At 42.4% G+C, this 18572-nt stretch overlaps 1 protein-coding gene across 4 annotated transcripts in view; it reads right to left on the reverse strand.

Annotated features, from left to right (window-relative positions):
- Positions 1 to 18572, reverse strand: part of ARHGEF7 (Rho guanine nucleotide exchange factor 7) — a 443279-nt gene that overhangs the window by 189899 nt on the left and 234808 nt on the right. For all 4 annotated transcript variants that reach the window (XM_030201536.1, XM_030201535.1, XM_030201537.1 and 1 more), the window contains 2 exons: positions 3152 to 3246; positions 2797 to 2892 (listed from right to left, as the gene is read on the reverse strand). In XM_030201536.1, coding sequence (XP_030057396.1) covers positions 2797 to 2892; positions 3152 to 3246 — 191 coding nt within the window. The remainder of the gene's footprint in view (positions 1 to 2796; positions 2893 to 3151; positions 3247 to 18572) is intronic.

Below are 18572 nucleotides of genomic sequence, written 5' to 3' on the forward strand. Positions count from 1 at the left end.
AGCCTGCCTCAAACAAGCCCAGGGAGGTAGAACCCGCTTTACCTTGAACCACAAGGCCTTCCAGCGAACACTAGAGCCCATGTTGGATGGCGTTGCTTCCCCTGAGGTACAGGATAGGCCAGAAGGAGCCACTTCACTCTGGCACCACAATATGTTGTGCAATATCCTGCTCTTACTCCTGTCTAAGAACAAGAACAATAGCCCCCAACTGAAGAAACCACTGCAGGGAAAACTGTAGCTCTGCACCTCCAAGGCAGGGAGTTCTCCTGAGCAGAGAGAATTCACCACCGCACAGCTGCCAAACACCTGCAAAATGCTTCCTATTTGTAATCATAACCTCAAAACCTCTGGACCAGGAGGGAAAGAAGTTTAGCAAATGAGACCCTGCAGTGATGACACCCTCCACCCCACCCCCCAACCAAAACAAGCAAAGTTCCACAGAAAATCCCTTGCTCCAAATCCACTGCTAGGGGGGAACAAATGGTAAACAAGCATATGTACACAAAATAGATGCTGTTCACACTGGCAAGAGCCCAGAGGAAGCCACAGGACTACAGGCTTTCCTTCTCAAAGCTGCAAAAGTCTGACCTCAGCTACTGCTGAAGGTACACAGCCTCTCTGTAGGCATGGCAACTAACCCAGCAATGGCTTCTGAGGCACCTGACCGCCTGCTAGGTTCTGGGGGAAAAAAAAAGAAAGAAATTACCTTGCCTCTCCCCCCACAAACTCTGGCGCTTATCACCAGGTCACCATAAATACCCTCACATCAGCTGCTGGGAATTCCCCTAATTCTTCCCCATTTCCACTGTTACTGCTAGCAGACCACTGACAGTTTTCCCCTCCCCCTCCCATTTTTTTAAATTAATTTTGTCTCCACAGAAAACTCAAGCATTCAACAAAGAAAATTAGGAGGGGGAGGGAAAAGGGGGAGAGGGAGTAGAAGACAGTAGGACCACCAATGCCCACACTCATCACCCCAGACCTCCAACAAAATGGCTTAAGTCCTGGAATGGGCACCTCCTGCCTCAAAGGACATGGCCCAACAAGACTGGAACCTCCAGATTGGAGTCCTGGAAAAGGACATCTCCTGGCTGATCTAGGGTAAAGGTCTGCAGACTGAGTCCCACCTTAGTCCATGCCCCAGAGAACCAGACCACACCAGCCAATCTGCAAGTTCTGGAACCATCTGCTGGAGGCAGAGAATACTAGCAGGTTGTGAGAATGCACCACTCCTTGCACTAATGGTGAGGTCACCAAAGGACAATGCTCTGCCTCTAGCAGATGTCTGGGGGGAGTACTGGTCTAACAGGATTAATAAGAAAGGGGAACCTGGAGTTGGCCTTTGCAGGCTAGTCCATGCCCCAGAGAACCAGACCACACCAGCCAATCTGCAAGTTCTAGAACCATCTGCTGGAGGCAGAGAATACTAGCAGGTTGTGAGAATGCACCACTCCTTGCACTAATGGTGAGGTCACCAAAGGACAATGCTCTGCCTCTAGCAGATGTCTGGGGGGAGTACTGGTCTAATAGGATTAATAAGGAAGGGGAACCTGGAGTTGGCCTTTGCAGGCTAGAAGGAGAATGAGGAGTCGGTGTCAGTTGGCATAGACCATAAGGAGGACCTTGCACTCATGTTATTTGGCAACAGCAGTTTCAGGTTAGAAGCTAGTGGGGACTGGCCTAGAAGAGAAGGAAGAGAGCAAGAGAAAAAGAAAAAGAAAATATGTGACCCACCCACAAATCCACAACAATTTGCATGGTCAGCAGTGGAAAGAATTTGTATACTTTTCCCCACTAATCTAAACTCCCTCCTCTTTCCTCTCCCCTTCCCTCCAAATTAAGTAAGCCACTATTTAATTCTTAATTTCCCTGTTGCTAAAAAGGTGACTTATAAACCTATTTTGCCAAAGACCATTCCATATCAGGCTTCCAAATGAAATAACCTCCCGAGGGAGTTAAGGTCAATGACTAATTATGTGATGTTTAGAAAATCAGTTAAGAATTTTTTAACTGTTAATTTTAGTCCCAGTTATTGACTGCTTTCTTTGTTTCTGTAAATTGCGCTGAACTTTTGAGGATAGTGCGGTATACAAGTACCAAATGTAAAATGTACATGTAAATGCTTGAAGGGAGTACAAAGGCAAGTTTTAAAAAAAAACAGATGCAAGGATGAAGAGCTCCTGAATCTTCTTTTCCTTGCCCAGCTCTATAACAGAGAAACTAAATTGCCAATCAAAAAGAAAAGGCCTGAATATGGTTATAGAAGCATGAGAAAATGGAAAAGTGAGGGAGCATGACAGAAAGAACAGAAAAAAATATGAGGGAAAATAAATATGGTGCTATTTATTAAAAGAAAAATATTTAAGCTTGAACAAGTACTCAATATGAAGCTAAATATTTTGCAGACACCATGAGGGTACTTTTAAATAGAAACAGAGATTAAGAGTCCTGTTTACTAAGCTGCGTTATAGCGCAAACAATGTACACGCGTTAACCGTATGTGCACCTACTATATCCATATAGGTGCCTACACAGCGTGCGTTAATTGTAGGCACATTAAAAACACTAACGCATCTTAGTAAACAGGGCCCTAAGGCAGCTAAGTACAGAAGTCCCATCCACATTTACCTCCTGTTGGGGAGCCACAGACCCCTGTTATCGCTTTCATTTTAAAAGAATAGAAATGATGCCTGGGACGGATTTTCTTGCAGTGGGCCAAACTCACTTAACAAAAGCTGAAACACCAACTTAACTGGCGCATACCAATGCTACAACTTGACTTGAGCAAACACTTACTTGGTGCATTCTTCTAATGACTGTACAAGCTTTTGCTGAAAAGAACAGACTTCCTCCAAGTTCCCCAATAAATATGAAGTGTTTGTGGAGTTCAACCTGCAATCAAGAAAACAATTTTTTAAAAAGCCAAAACCTTGGTAAAAATCCTTTTAAAAGGATGGTTACAGAAATTTAAATATAATGATATGTAAGAATCATCCAGAGAGAAAAGGAAGACAATGTCAACATTCTCAAACCCTAACAGATGAAGTGTTGTGTGATAACATTAGCACCCCCCTGCCCCTTCCCCTCCCAAAAAAATAATACTAAAAATCAAAAGTTATGGTTAAGTCACTAAAAGGTAAAACATGCTTACTTTTCACTTGCTTGTAACGGCCGCAAGTAATTTGAAAGCATGGTTTGTATCTCCTTACAGTATTCATTTTCTGTTTCCAAAATATTCTCTAGCACCTGCAATAAAAAAAATAAATAAAATAACCGAGTACTACAGATCACCTTCTAAAAGCCATTTTTCACAAAAGATAAAGAAAAGATTATAACACCACAAAACAGTTGGATTAGGGCTGTATTTGTTCGATGTTTGCTGTTCCAATAAAGGATAACCATTTAATTTAAACAATTTATAAAAAGACTTGCATATGTAAATAGTTTGGACTGGTTTAACACAATTAAGAACAAACTATTAAAAATAATGGAGTTGATATTCAAATCAATTTAACCGACCAGAAACAGTTGAATTGTCGGTTCAGAGCTAACTGCTCATTTGCAGCAGCACTCAACCGGTTACTGTCATTGAACATAATCAGATGGTGTCAAAATGAAAACAAGCTATTTTGAGGGTGGAGTCAGCACTTAACCGGCCAGATTAACCGCATAAATAGGTCTGCATAAAGTCAATCCTATCTTTATGTGGTAACCCATAGATAGTTAAGTACTGAATACTGTACTTAACCAGCTATTCATTAGCCAGCTCTGGAAACCCAGAAATTCAATGACTGTGACCGGACGTGGCTCAGCATTGAATTTCTAGATTTGATGCTGGTGGCAGTCAGCAAAATACTGATCACCGCCAGCTGAATATCAGGCCCAACAAATCTGGAATATTAAGTAAATAACCAGAATACAAGGCTGCTAATGATACATGTTTCATCAGTAAGGTTGCAGTAATTTCCCTAATCAGAAGATAAGAGAAAGAATTTAAACAAACTACAGATCAGGAACAGATTCAAGATGCATTATTATTGTTATTTGTTTGTTATTTATTTATTTATTTTATATTTAGGTCACACATTTTCAGTAGTAGCTCAAGGTGAGTTTGAGTGTAAGCCCTCTAGGGAAAGGGAAAATACCTGGTGTACCTGAATTTAAGTTTGTACCTTAGGCAATGGAGGGTTAAAGTGACTTATCTAAGATCACAAGGAGCAGCAGTGGGATTTCAACCCTGGCATCCCTAGTTCTCAGCCTACTGTCCTAACCATTAGGCTACCCCTCTACTCCTATAGATAAAGTAGATGCTTTGCCCAGCGAAGACCGGTTGCTAATTTTAAAAACCAAATATTTACTATGAAATGAGCTTCCTGAAATTTTACAACTGCATTTCTTTACTCCCTGAAAACTGAAATATGGTGTGACAATACTTACACTGCTTGGTGAATGTAATGAAGCTCCTTCTATGGTGCAGGATGCTGCAAAGCCTCTCAAACAGTGGCTGGACTGGGCTGTTTCAAAACTCAGGGAAGAAGCCACTTTTCATTAATTATCTGGTCACCTTCTAGGCAGCCCTTCTATTGAATTTTATTGCAGAATATTTATTATGATTTGGGTATTTTTATATAAATGTTTCCAGAGATCTGATTTTCTTCTATATCCTCTGTGCACTTGTAGATGGCATTCAAAATTTATTAAAATGTACACAAGAAACATTCAGCCAGGGTTCAAATGGCACCGATATTCCTTGTGATCTTAGGCAACTGTTAAGTGGCTTGTCGCGGAGATGACTAAAGTTCACGGGGGCGTATCGGCAGCGTACCGAAGGCGGGACGGGGGCGTGATTAAGAGATGGGCATCCTCAGCCGATAATGGAAAAAAGAAGGGCGTCCGTGACAAGCATTTGGCCGACATTACTTGGTCCATTTTTTTTTCACGACCAAGCCTCGAAAAGGTGCCCTAACTGACCAGATGACCACCAGAGGGAATCAGGGATGATCTCCCGTTACTCCCCCAGTGGTCACCAACCTCCCTCCCACCCCAAAAAAATTTAAAAACATTTTTTCCAGCCTCTATGCCAGCCTCATATGTCATACCCAGCTCCATGACAGCAGTATGCAGGTCCCTGGTGCAGTGCACTTCAGGCAGGCGGACCCAGGCCCATCCCCCCCTACCTGTTATACTTGTGGTGGTAAATGGGAGCCCTCCAAAACCCACCAGAAACCCACTGTACCCACATGTAGGTGCCCCCGTTCATCCCTAAGGGCTATGGTAGTGGTGTACAGTTGTGGGGACTGGGGTTTGGGGGGGCTCAGTACACAAGGTAAGGGAGCTATGCAACTGGGAGCAATTTCTGAAGTCTACTGCAGTGCCCCCTAGGGTGCCCAGCTGGTGTCCTAGTATGTCAGGGGAACCAGTACACTACGAATGCTGGCTCCTCCCAAGACCAAATGAGTTGGATTTGGTCATTTTTGAGATGGGCGTCCTTGGTTTCCATTATTGGCGAAAACCGAGGTCGCCCATCTCTTAGGTCGACCTAAATGTTGAAATTTGGGCGTCCCCGACCATATTTTCGAAACAAAAGATGGACGTACTGTCTAGGAGGCGCATCTTCAAAAAAAAAAACATCTAAGTAAAAAAAAAATCTTGCTCAAACCATCAAAAAAAAAAAAAAGGTCCATCTCACTGCCATAATCAAACCGAAAAAAACCATCTAGATTTCCTGTTCGAATATGACTTAAGATGGATGTTTTCCACTGAAAACATCCAAAATGAATATCCATTTTCCAAAGTGGAACATCCAACTTGTGAACAAACAAACAAAAAAAAAAACCTGGGACATGAACATCTGTCTGGCATCATTTTCTAACATATGGCCACACAGACATCCCTGAATTACAGAGGAGTATCCTAGTAGTTAGTGTAGTAGACTAAACCAACACAAGTTCAAACCCTACTTTAATTGATAAATGTGATCCCTTCAGGTCCTAAAAAAATACCTACTGTACTTGAATGTATACCACCTAGGTAGCTTTCAGGCCTTGCAGTTGACTCATATTTAGGATATTTAAAGGCTCAGAATTATTTAAAAGGAAAAAAAAAAAAAGAAAAAAGAAAAGAAAGTTTAAGTGGGATTTGAACCTGGGTACCTTGGTTCACGGTCGCACAAACCACTAGCTCAGTGGTTCCCAAACCTGGCCCTGGAGGCACCCCAGCCAGTTAGGTTTTCAGGATACCCACAATAAATATTCATGAGAAAGATTTGCATGCAGTGGAGGAAATTTGAGTGCAATATATATATATATATATATATATATATATATATATATATATCCTATATAATAATTCTCACCTCCAACGTTCTGTGCCTGGGACTGTAGCTCCCTAGGCTGGAAGTGGTCTGCTAGGCAGACACGCACTGACGTCATGACAGCTGATTCCAAGGCAAGGGGAGGAGTAGGGAAACATGCGCAGCATGTTTCCCTACTTCTCCCCCTGCTTCGGAATCAACTGTCACCCCCCGCGCTACGGCCCCCTCGACCCCCCCCTCCGCGAACCTGTCGCCCCCCCCGGACCGCCGAAAACCAGCCCCCGCCACCATTGTGTACTACCTGTGCTGACGGGGGACCCAAACCCCTGACAGCCGAAGTGTTGTTGTGACATCAGACGCACGCAGAGGAACTTCCAGAGAAGACGAGGAAGGAACACGAAGGGCACAACAACACTTCGGCTGACGGGGGTTTGGGTCCCCCGTCAGCACAGGTAGTACACAGCGGCGGCGGGGGGCAGTTTTCGTCGGTCCGGGGGGGGGGGGGCAACAGGTTTGCCGAAGGGGGGGGGGCGAGGGGGCCGTAGCACGGGGGGGGGGGGAGGAATTGCCTGCCTAGGGCCCATTTCCTTGCCTTCAGAAACTGGCCTTTTTTACTAGTATATATATATATATATATATATATATATATATATATATATATATATATATATACACAGTGGGGGAAATAAGTATTTGATCCCTTGCTGATTTTGTAAGTTTGCCCACTGACAAAGACATGAGCAGCCCATAATTGAAGGGTAGGTTATTGGTAACAGTGAGAGATAGCACATCACAAATTAAATCCGGAAAATCACATTGTGGAAAGTATATGAATTTATTTGCATTCTGCAGAGGGAAATAAGTATTTGATCCCCCACCAACCAGTAAGAGATCTGGCCCCTACAGACCAGGTAGATGCTCCAAATCAACTCGTTACCTGCATGACAGACAGCTGTCGGCAATGGTCACCTGTATGAAAGACACCTGTCCACAGACTCAGTGAATCAGTCAGACTCTAACCTCTACAAAATGGCCAAGAGCAAGGAGCTGTCTAAGGATGTCAGGGACAAGATCATACACCTGCACAAGGCTGGAATGGGCTACAAAACCATCAGTAAGACGCTGGGCGAGAAGGAGACAACTGTTGGTGCCATAGTAAGAAAATGGAAGAAGTACAAAATGACTGTCAATCGACAAAGATCTGGGGCTCCACGCAAAATCTCACCTCGTGGGGTATCCTTGATCATGAGGAAGGTTAGAAATCAGCCTACAACTACAAGGGGGGAACTTGTCAATGATCTCAAGGCAGCTGGGACCACTGTCACCACGAAAACCATTGGTAACACATTACGACATAACGGATTGCAATCCTGCAGTGCCCGCAAGGTCCCCCTGCTCCGGAAGGCACATGTGACGGCCCGTCTGAAGTTTGCCAGTGAACACCTGGATGATGCCGAGAGTGATTGGGAGAAGGTGCTGTGGTCAGATGAGACAAAAATTGAGCTGTGCTTGCCAACAAGGGTTTTGCCACCAAGTATTAGGTCTTGTTTGCCAGAGGGATCAAATACTTATTTCCCTCTGCAGAATGCAAATAAATTCATATACTTTCCACAATGTGATTTTCCGGATTTAATTTGTGATGTGCTATCTCTCACTGTTACCAATAACCTACCCTTCAATTATGGGCTGCTAATGTCTTTGTCAGTGGGCAAACTTACAAAATCAGCAAGGGATCAAATACTTATTTCCCCCACTGTATATATATATATATATATATATATATATATATATATATATATATATATATATATATATATATATATAAGTATTGTTTGGAGGTTTGTTAGACCGATGAAAAGACTGGAGTCCAATATGAGCTGGCAACTAAGATAAGGATTTTTAAGGTCTTTTTCCTCCATTTTTTTAATATACATTTAGAGTGATTTGAATATTATTTGAAAGAAGAGATATACAAACAGAGCAATATTTTCAAGCTTATATTTGTTATATAGACAGCAAAGACTCCACATTTAATGGGCCATGATGCTGATATAGGTCACTAACTACCACCCTTTGAGGCTGATACAGTAAAACAGTTATCCAACCTACCACTGACTGTCTCAATCTAAGACCTCTGACAATCTCTACAGCAAGAAGCATGGTTGATGGTATCAAATGTTGTGGAGAGATCAAGTAATACCAAGACGACACACACATTATTTCTTCTTTTCCTAGCCTTTTTTTTTTTTTAACCTAACATCAAATTAAAGTAAAGGTATGTCATGAGCTGAGGATGGCTCTAGTTCCTTTTCACTGAGCCCAAGAAACTTTACAATATGGGGACACCCCACTGGGGACACAACATTGTTTGTAATACTTCAAAAGTCACATTAAAAAAAAAAGGCAAAAAAGTCTTTACAAAAAATAGTGATCAATGTGTCCTGTATATGTTGCCTAAAATGAATAACCCTAATAAAAGAATTTGATAAACGAACAAAATGCAAGAAAAACAAGCTCACTGAAATATAAATATATACTAAAAAAAATCCCAACCACTGAGATTGCAGATGCATATGAAGCAAAAATGTACCATAATTTCTCATTTATTTATTTATTGCATTTGTGTCCCTCATTTTCCCACCTATCTGCAGGCTCAATGTAACATAGTAACATAGTAGATGACGGCAGAAAAAGACCTGCATGGTCCATCCAGTCTGCCCAAGATAAACTCATATGTGTATATCTTACCTTGAATTTGTACCTTACCTTGAATTTGTACCTGTCTTTTTCAGGGCACAGACCGTATAAGTCTGCCCAGCAGTATTTCCCGCCTCCCAACCACCAGTCCCGCCTCCCATCACCGGCTCTGGTACAGACCGTGTAAGTCTGCCCTCCCCTATCCTAGCCTCCCAACCACCAACCCCTCTTCCCCCCACCTGCTCCACCACCCAATTTCAGCTAAGCTTCTGAGGATCCATTCCTTCTGCACAGGATTCCTTTATGCATATCCCACGAATGTTTGAATTCCGTTACCGTTTTCATCTCCACCACCTCCCGCGGGAGAGCATTCCAAGCGTCCACCACCCTCTCTGTGAAAAAATACTTCCTGACATCTTTCCTGAGTCTGCCCCCCTTCAATCTTATTTCATGTCCTCTCATTCTACTGCCTTCCCATCTCTGGAAAAGATTTGTTTGCGGATTAATACCTTTCAAATATTTGAACGTCTGTATCATATCACCCCTGTTCCTCCTTTCCTCCAGGGTATACATGTTCAGGTCAGCAAGTCTCTCTTCATACGTCTTGGAACACAAATCTCATACCATCCTTGTAGCTTTTCTTTGCACCGCTTCCATTTTTTTAACATCCTTCGCAAGGTACGGCCTCCAAAACTGAACACAATACTCCAGGTGGGGCCTCACCAACGTCTTATACAGGGGCATTAAAACCTCCTTTCTTCTGCTGGTCACTCCTCTCTCTATACAGCCTAGCAATCTTCTAGCTACGGCCACTGCCTTGTCACACTGTTTCGTCGCCTTCAGGTCCTCAGATACTATCACCCCAAGGTCCCTCTCCCCGTCTGTGCCTATCAGACTCTCCCCGCATAACACATACGTCTCCCTTGGATTTCTACTCCCTAAGTGCATCACTTTGCATTTCTTCGCATTGAATTTTAATTGCCAAACGTTAGACCATTCTTCTAGCTTCTTCAGATCTTTTTTCATGTTTTCCACTCCCTCCGGGGTGTCCACTCTGTTGCAAATCTTGGTGTCATCTGCAAAAAGGCAAACTTTACACCTTGTAACCCTTCGGCAATGTCACTCACAAATGTATTGAATGTGGCTTACATTGTTCCGTCATGACAATCGCCATTTCCGGAGTGAGAGATACAGTGGTATTACAATAAAGATCTTAACTGATATAGTAGACTGAGCAGTCAATTATAAGGAGTTCATATATGGAATAAGAGATAGGGTGGTACTGCATTAGAGATCATTCGTGGTGGAGTAGACCTTGGTAGTCAAGTATAGAGTTAGGTTTTATCCAGTTGAGGCTTGAATTTCGTTGTTTGGTAGTTAGGATGGATCGTTGTGGTATGCCTTGTTGAACAAGCAATTTAATACACAGCAATTGTTTTAATATACACAGCTAAATATTTGACATACCTATTCAGTCTCATTGCATGACAGCTACACAGAGAAAAGAAACAGCAATACAATATATATATTTTTATTTTATTTATTAGGATTTATTTACATCCATTTTGAAGAAATTCACCCAAGACAACGTACAGCAAAATAAGCCCGACATAAGCAACAGACAAAACAGCAAAAATATTCAAACAATACACATTGTGGCATAGTATGCTATTTAAAGTGTCAACATATTAGATGTTAAAACATCTTAACAGACAGGGTGTAAGTGAAGGTACAACCTGACAACATGAAAAAGGGTTGAATCCAAACATTTTGTAAATGAACTGTGAGTGCATCTCAAGTTCCATGTTGTCAACAGAACACTAATGTACAAAAGTGTTGCTGCTTTGTGTAAGGAAAGATTTAATAGCTGGAAGGGGTTGGCATGACACTAGTCAGGCTCCCATTCTGTCTTAGAGCCCTCTTGACTTTCAAACTGGGAACTGGTGCTAATAAAGGCCTTCTATATGGTCTGACTCATCAGCATTCAAGTATAAACTGGTGCATACTCATTTTCTATTCAAATGCAACAGAGGATTCTGAATCTATGACTAGTCATTCTGTGATTGTGGGGAGTTAGGTTTTATTTTCAGATCACAGTCACTAGAGCACTTAAGGATGAATATCCGATATTCTGTTTTCAGTGAGACATTTTGCACAGATCTAATAAACTGAATATAACCAGATAAATGCGTGAAAAGTTGTCTTCTGAAAACAAGAGCCTATTTCTCGGATTATACAGATGCAAACATCTGTATGACATCAACACCGCCTTCTTAACAATGAATAAAGTAGTGTAGTTAACTCACTACCACATCAGCCACTTCCCCCGCCTTTCCTGTCCCATTTGCAACACCAATGTCATGTAACATATTATTCATTTATATGTTCAGGCATTTCTCATCTTTTGCTCTGACCTGTTCAATTTGTTTGGACCAGAGGAAGGAAGTATTTAGTTCCTAAAGGCCAATCAAGAGATAGTAACATAGTAAATGACAGCAGATAAAGACCTGTACGGTCCATCCAGTCTGCCCAACAAGATACATTATATGTATACCCGAGTTCGATTTGTCCATGCCTTTCTCAAGGCACAGACTATAGAAGTCTGCCCAGCACTGTTCTTGTACTAACCTCTGAAGCTAACGTCAAAGCCCCTTAAAATTTAAAATCCAGCCCATCCCTATCTATTCAGTCCCGATCAGGCATAGGACCGTAGAAGTCTGCCCAGCTCCTGTTTTGTTTCCCAATTACTGGCGTCGCCACCCAATCTCCGCTAAGAAACGATCCAGATTACATGGATTCGCATGCTTAAAATGTTTGGTTATTGGTAAAGGGTTAATAGTGGTTTCTGCTGATACCTGATGGGGAGTATAGTTACCCACTGCATGGGGCAGCTTGTGCTGTCTGTGTGTGACAGATTATGTGTTTGTATGTTTGTATATTTATTAAGCTATGTATATGAATCAGATCCCTGCATTTCTGAGCTCCTGTGTGATTAGCTCTTATAAAACACCTCTGTTTTTCTGTTAATGCTTTTTGTCACACCTATGAAAAGCCCCCTCTGGGAACATTTTCTTGTAAACAACCAGCAGTCTTGGCCGTTATTTTTCCCTTTGTTCAATTATACTCTTTGGACGTTTTTCTACTAGAAAAATGTTCATCCGCCTGTTATGCTGTTTTTTTTTTTTATGTTTTTCTTTTTCGAAAATGAGTCCCTTAGTCAGTCAAATTTTTGGATGTCTGGTTGGAACCCACTTAGAATGCTTAGATAATGCGTGATACAATTTTTAAAAAATAAATAGTAAAATGACCAAATATAAGCATAAATTTAACAATGAGGTAAATTTGGAGATGGGAAATTGAATCCTGGTATTAGGACTAACGTGAGATAGGGGAAAATTAGATTCTTACCTTGGAAATTTTCTTTCCTTTAGTCATAGCAGATGAATCCATTACGAGTGGGTTGTGTCCATCAACCAGCAGGGGGAGAGAGAGAGCACTGAAAAACCATAGTGCCTCATGGCCAGCTAGCTCCATCTGCCTCTTCAGTATTTGAAGCTTCCAAAGCAGAGTTACACCGCAAAGCATAATAACATGAACTTTCCTCACAGCGGATGAACGCCCCAAAACTGGAGCTATAAGTCAAAGGAGGGAATGGACTCATCCTCCTGGAGGGAATGAACTCATCCTCCTGTAACTGCACAGAGATCCTTAAGACTGTTTTCCAACTTCTCCCAATGAGGGAACATATCTACAGGAAAAAACTGAACATAAAAGTAACATGAATCGCATAATGAACCACTGAGGGAGGGCTCATGGATTCATCAGCTATGACTAAAGGAAAGAAAATTACCAAGGTAAGAACCTAATTTTCCCTTCCTTGTCATCAAGCAGATGAATCCATTACGAGTGGGATGTATCAAAGCAATCCCTAGATAGGGTGGGAACAAGCCACACCACGCGCCAGCACTTGTGCTCCAAAATGCGCGTCTCTCCTGGCAGCCACATCCTGCCTGTAATGTCGAGCAAACGAGAGCTTAGAAGCCCAAGAAGCTGCACTACATATCTCTTGAAGAGAGAGTGCTCCAGTTTCAGCCCAAGAAGAGGAAATCGCTCTTGTGGAATGTGCCTTAAAGGCTTCAGGCGGAGGCCAGCCAGATAGAAGATATGCTGAAAAGATAGCTTCTTTGAGCCAACGGGCTATAGTGGCCTTAGACACTGGAGACCCTCTGCACGGACCTGACAAAAGAACAAAAAGATGGTCAGAGGTCCTGAAGGCATTTGACAGGTGCAGATATTGCAACAGAGTCCTTCGTACATCCAGAAGGTGCAACTGCCCATAGGCTTCTGGAAACTCCTCTTTAGAAAAGGAGGGCAGGAAAATAGTCTGGTTTAGGTGAAACGCTGAAACCACCTTAGGCATGAAGGAAGGCACCGTACGTACCATTACTCCGGACTCTGAGAATTGCAGAAATGGGTCTTGACAGGACAGCGCCTGGAGCTCAGATACCCGTCTCGCCGATGTCACGGCCACCAAAATGACCGTCTTTAAGGTCACATCCTTCTCCGAAGCTCACCTAAGCGGCTCGAAGGGTGAACACTGAAGGGCCTTTAAAACTAACCCCAGGTTCCAGGCTGGATACGGGACCCGCACGGGAGGACGGAGCCGAAGCACCCCTCTAAGAAACCGTGTCACATCCGGGCAAGCAGCCAGAGAGAGGCCGGCGACCTTCCCTCAAAAACATGCTAAGGCTGCCACTTGAACACGCAGGGAATTATAAGCCAAGCCTTTTTGTAAACCATCCTGCAAAAAGTCAAGTATCAGCAAGAAAGAAGCCCGCATGGGTGTGATCGCTTTAGAAGCACACCAAGCCTCAAATTGGCGCCAAATCCTGGCATAAGCCACGGAACTGGAACGCTTGCGGGCCTGTAGGAGAGTGGAAATGGCTTTACTGGAATATCCCTTGTCTCTCAATTGCGCCCTCTCAATAGCCATGCCGTAAGACCAAAGCGGCAGGCGTCCTCCATGGTCACCGGGCCCTGTGACAACAGGTTTGGTACCAGAGGTAATGGCAGGGGATCCTCTACCAGCATCCGTAGGAGGTCCGCATACCATGGCCTCCTGGGCCAATCTGGGGCAATGAGAACCACCTCTCCTTGGTGGAGCCGAATCCGCAGGAGTACTCGCCCTATCAAGGGGGTGCGCCACTCTGTAAAGGGGAATCCACCCTTCTGCGCTTGTCTTGCGGCCATCTGTCAGGGGAAAGCGCGCCTGACGGTAATCCAAGGCCAGACTCCACTGGAGGGGATACAGAAAGCAGGGCCGCAGAGGACCCCTGCGGAAGAGCTCTTTTTTAACATGTACTACTACTACTTAACATTTCTAAAGCGCTACTAGGGTTACGCAGCGCTGTACAATTTAACATGGAAGGACAGTCCCTGCTCAAGGAGCTTACAATCTAAAAGACAAGTGTAGAGTCAATCTGATAGGGCATACTATATTTCTCGAAAGGTTAGGTGCTGAGGGCAGCATTGAAGAGGTGAGTTTTAAGCAGAGAATATGCATTATGCATTATGCAGCAATAAAACAAATTCAGGGGAAAATGGCTCACCCTGGCCTCCTGGTTCCAGTCCGGGGGAAACAGCTCTTTTATTAGCCTCTACACGAGGCGCCCCTCCAGGCTCAAACCCCTCCGCCTCAGCGGTGGTCGCGCCATGCTGTTCCAAAATGGCGCTCGCTGCCAGCTCCACGGAGCAGGAAGGAACATTGCTCGCCATGCTTGGGCCGGCTCTACTGTCTGAAAAGCATGCCTTACAGAGCCCCGCTGCAGATTTGCGCTTGCCACAAACGGAACAGTGCTTTACTTTCTCAGCAGCCATCGCCGAAAGCGGCGGAAATTCTAAATGGCGGATTGGCACCAAAATTGTCCCAAACGCGGGCCCTCCCCGGAGGAGCTACAAAATGTTCTAATCCTCACCAGACCGAGTCTCCGAGCTCCGATCACGCTGCACAATCAGAAGAAAACCTCTTTTCTGGGATCACAGCGCCAAAGCGCAACACGACTTTTTTTTTTTTTAACGCTGTGAGGAAAGTTTGAGGCAACAGCGAAAGAGGCAAATTTCCAACTCCGGAGGATCAGTAGCATGGGAAAGGCAGGGAAAGGGCGAACCTATGTGCCTGCATCCCAGCGTGGGCAAATACAGGGACAGGGCTAACCTATTTGCCTTTAAAGTGGGCACCATCAGCCACAACACCCCTGCTACAACTGGCAAAAGCACAGGAGCCACCCCAAGCAGATTTTCTGAAGGAGCTTGAACAAGCTGCAACCACCCTGCTGGGGAGATAGAGAATACTGAAGAGGCAGATGGAGCTAGCTGGCCATGAGGCTCTATGGTTTTTCAGTGCTCTCTATCTCCCCCTGCTGGTTGATGGACACAACCCACTCGTAATGGATTCATCTGCTTGATGACAAGGAAAGACATATTTTCAAAGAAAGTTACATAGCAAACATTTAACAGCACTGTAAAACAATCATAAAAGTAATATGATAAATGTCAGCAGAATACAAATGATACCACCATAGGCAAAGTGGATGAGCATTCATACAACATGGATATGTGATACTCGCAATTTCAGCATAATACAAATGAAACACCTAGGCACTCATCAGAACATTCAAATAGCATAGATGATGCTAGTACAATACAATGAAACATCTTAATAGCTAGCTGACTTTTGACTACTATTTAGCTCTTTAGTTTCTTGAGCTGTATTTAATTTTAGCTTAGCAGTGTGAAGCATCAATATGCTATCCTGGTGTTATGCTATCTGGAATTTCCTCCGGGATAGCATATTAATGCTTGATACAGTTCTTCAGATAAATATTTTTGGCTTAAGAATTTTGTTATATTTACTTGAGTTTACTCATAAAAGTTTTTTTTTTTTTGCCTATGATTGTTTTACACATAAGAGGTATAAATTGTACTATAGCATTCTGAGGCATTTTTCTTCCTTTATATTAGCAAGTTAGGCCAATAAAAAGTTACTGCCTTGTTTGTTTTTTTTGTTGTTTGTTCACTTTTTTCTGCAGCCTAAAAGTCAAGCCAAAATTCAAATAAGCTGTGTAATTATTCTGAGAAATAGAAAACAAAAATCAGGACATGACTATGTGGTTATTAAACACCACAAAACAATGTAAACTAAGCCCCCCCCCCCCAAAAAAAAAAAAAACTCCTCCCAGTATGTAGGAAAATTCATTATATGTAAATATCAACAGCATATTACTATCTAATTTCTGGACCGATAACACAAACACTATTCATTATTGTACTCCATTTCAGGATAGTGAAGAAAAAAAAAACCCACAACTCATTCATTTCTAAATGCAAAACTGACGAAATAACAGACATACTGAATTGTTTAAAATGAAGCATTCTGTGTTCCATTCACTGAGGGTCACTGAACCCTCTCTCAGCCCCTGAATGGTTCCATTCATTGCCAGGAGGGGGGGAGAGGGGGGAGTCAATTTTTGAGCTCATTCAGTGCAGAAAATTAGAATACTGGCCCTTAGATTTAAATGCCCTCATTTTACAGAACTCTCGTGATGCCCAAATGTCATAAAACTGCCATCTCAAACACGACATTAATATATTGGCTAACTCCTTCTAAAGCTTAGGAATGGAATATGGAAATTTAAAGTTGATCAACAGAGTTAAAATGATACTGTCCCTTACAAGACTGTAAATTGGTGCAACAGTCAGTTACAAATTTATTCAACAAAAGAACTGGCATCCCATCTTACAAAACAGCATTTATAATCCAATCTGGCTTTCTAATTGTCAGAACACTCTCTTCCTAAACACAGAAACCCTTGCAGGTTTTGTGTTTTAGCACCACCAGCTGGGAATACAGACTTACTCTAAATTTCACATGATAAATGAGGTAATTACTAAAAAGAAAAATATTACAAGAGTAAATCAGTGTTAGGTAAAAAAAAAAATCCAGGAAACACACAGCAGATGTCCAAGAAACACGGATAAACCTGTATTTGATTTACAAGCATAAGAAAATGTATGCCATGTAGAAAGAAAAACTGAAAATGACTAAAATACTACCAAAATTAAAGTTCAAATAAATATTAGCAATCAACCACTGACTAGTAAACATTTTGTGAACAGATTGGAAAACAAAAAATATTTAAAATAGTCAAACATTTTTTCTGTAATTTAAATTCCTGTTTTTCTTATCTCTGCCTGAAAACAGTTCCTGGAGTCTCTCGTCTCTAGCTTACCATCTCTGACAAGCTTGCATTTCTTATTGCACAGTCCTGCTTGAGGGCTCCACTAATCACCTCTCTTGGTTTCAGCATGCTTTGGCTACTGCAGGACCCCATGAGACCTCACAGACTTCATTCCACGGACTCCTTCACACTGTGGCACCCGTACAGATAACGCTAGGCACCAAAAAGCACTGCTTGCACAAAAGCAGGCAGTCTTCACAAACTATAGCCTTTATGAATAGGCTCTCAAATGTCCAAATCATCACTTCATCTAGTCATGTGAAGTGAAAAACCTTAATATTGTTAAAAATAAAAACAGCTAATTAGAAGTAGGTTGGGTTTTTTTTGTTTTTGTTATTTTTTTTTTTTACTACAAGTCTGATGTGATCTAATCCGGAGGTAATACTAGGATTTTAAAACTTCTGAAAGTTCTTGCCACTTAGACACGGTCACCACCACAAGTCCAAAGCTATTTGGGTCCTCCTGTGCTGATCCCCATCAGAATCCCACAAAGTTATCATATTGGTACACATCAGTCATAAACACAGCACAATCGCCCACAGAGCATATTTGGAAAAAGGCAATATAGAAACAACTGTTTAAAAAAAGTATGAGGACAAAAAAATAAAGCAGAAACATGGAATAAAGTCAAATAAATGAGGAAGGAGAAGATCCATGAGACAGTCAAGTTGGTATTTGGAGGAATCTAATGAGTACCACTGCTTTAAGGGGTCCTTTTACTAAGGCATGCCAAAAAATGGCCTGCGCTGATGTAGGCGCATGTATGTATTGGACGTGTGCAGGTCCAATTTTCAGTGCATCTGCAAAAAAGGCCTTTTTTGCCAAAAATGGATGTGTGGCTAAATAAAAATCAGCGCGCATCCATTTTGGGCCTCAGACCTTACGGCCACCCAATGACTAAGCAGTAAGGTCTCGTGTGTTAACCAGGCAGTAGTTCTAATTTGACACACGTTGTACGCATGTAGGCACACATGTGCCTTAATAAAAGGACCCCTAAATCCTTTATGCAACGCTATCAGCAGAAAGATGGAAAGCAATGACTTATACGGACCTATGCAACTTATAAAGAAATGTTCACCCGTAATAGGTGTTTAGTGTACTCAGCAAGAATAATCAGGTACAACAGTGTATGATATCTTTCCAAATCGCAGGACAAAAAAAACAGCGCTTTCGGAGATCAGAACCCACATTGGAAAATTATGAGTGTGTATGGCTCTTCCAGAGCACAACAATCTCCTGAACTCAAGTAGTAATAAAACTCTTGG

This window comes from Microcaecilia unicolor, chromosome 4 (assembly GCF_901765095.1).
Source record: "Microcaecilia unicolor chromosome 4, aMicUni1.1, whole genome shotgun sequence".
Lineage (NCBI taxonomy): Eukaryota > Metazoa > Chordata > Amphibia > Gymnophiona > Siphonopidae > Microcaecilia > Microcaecilia unicolor.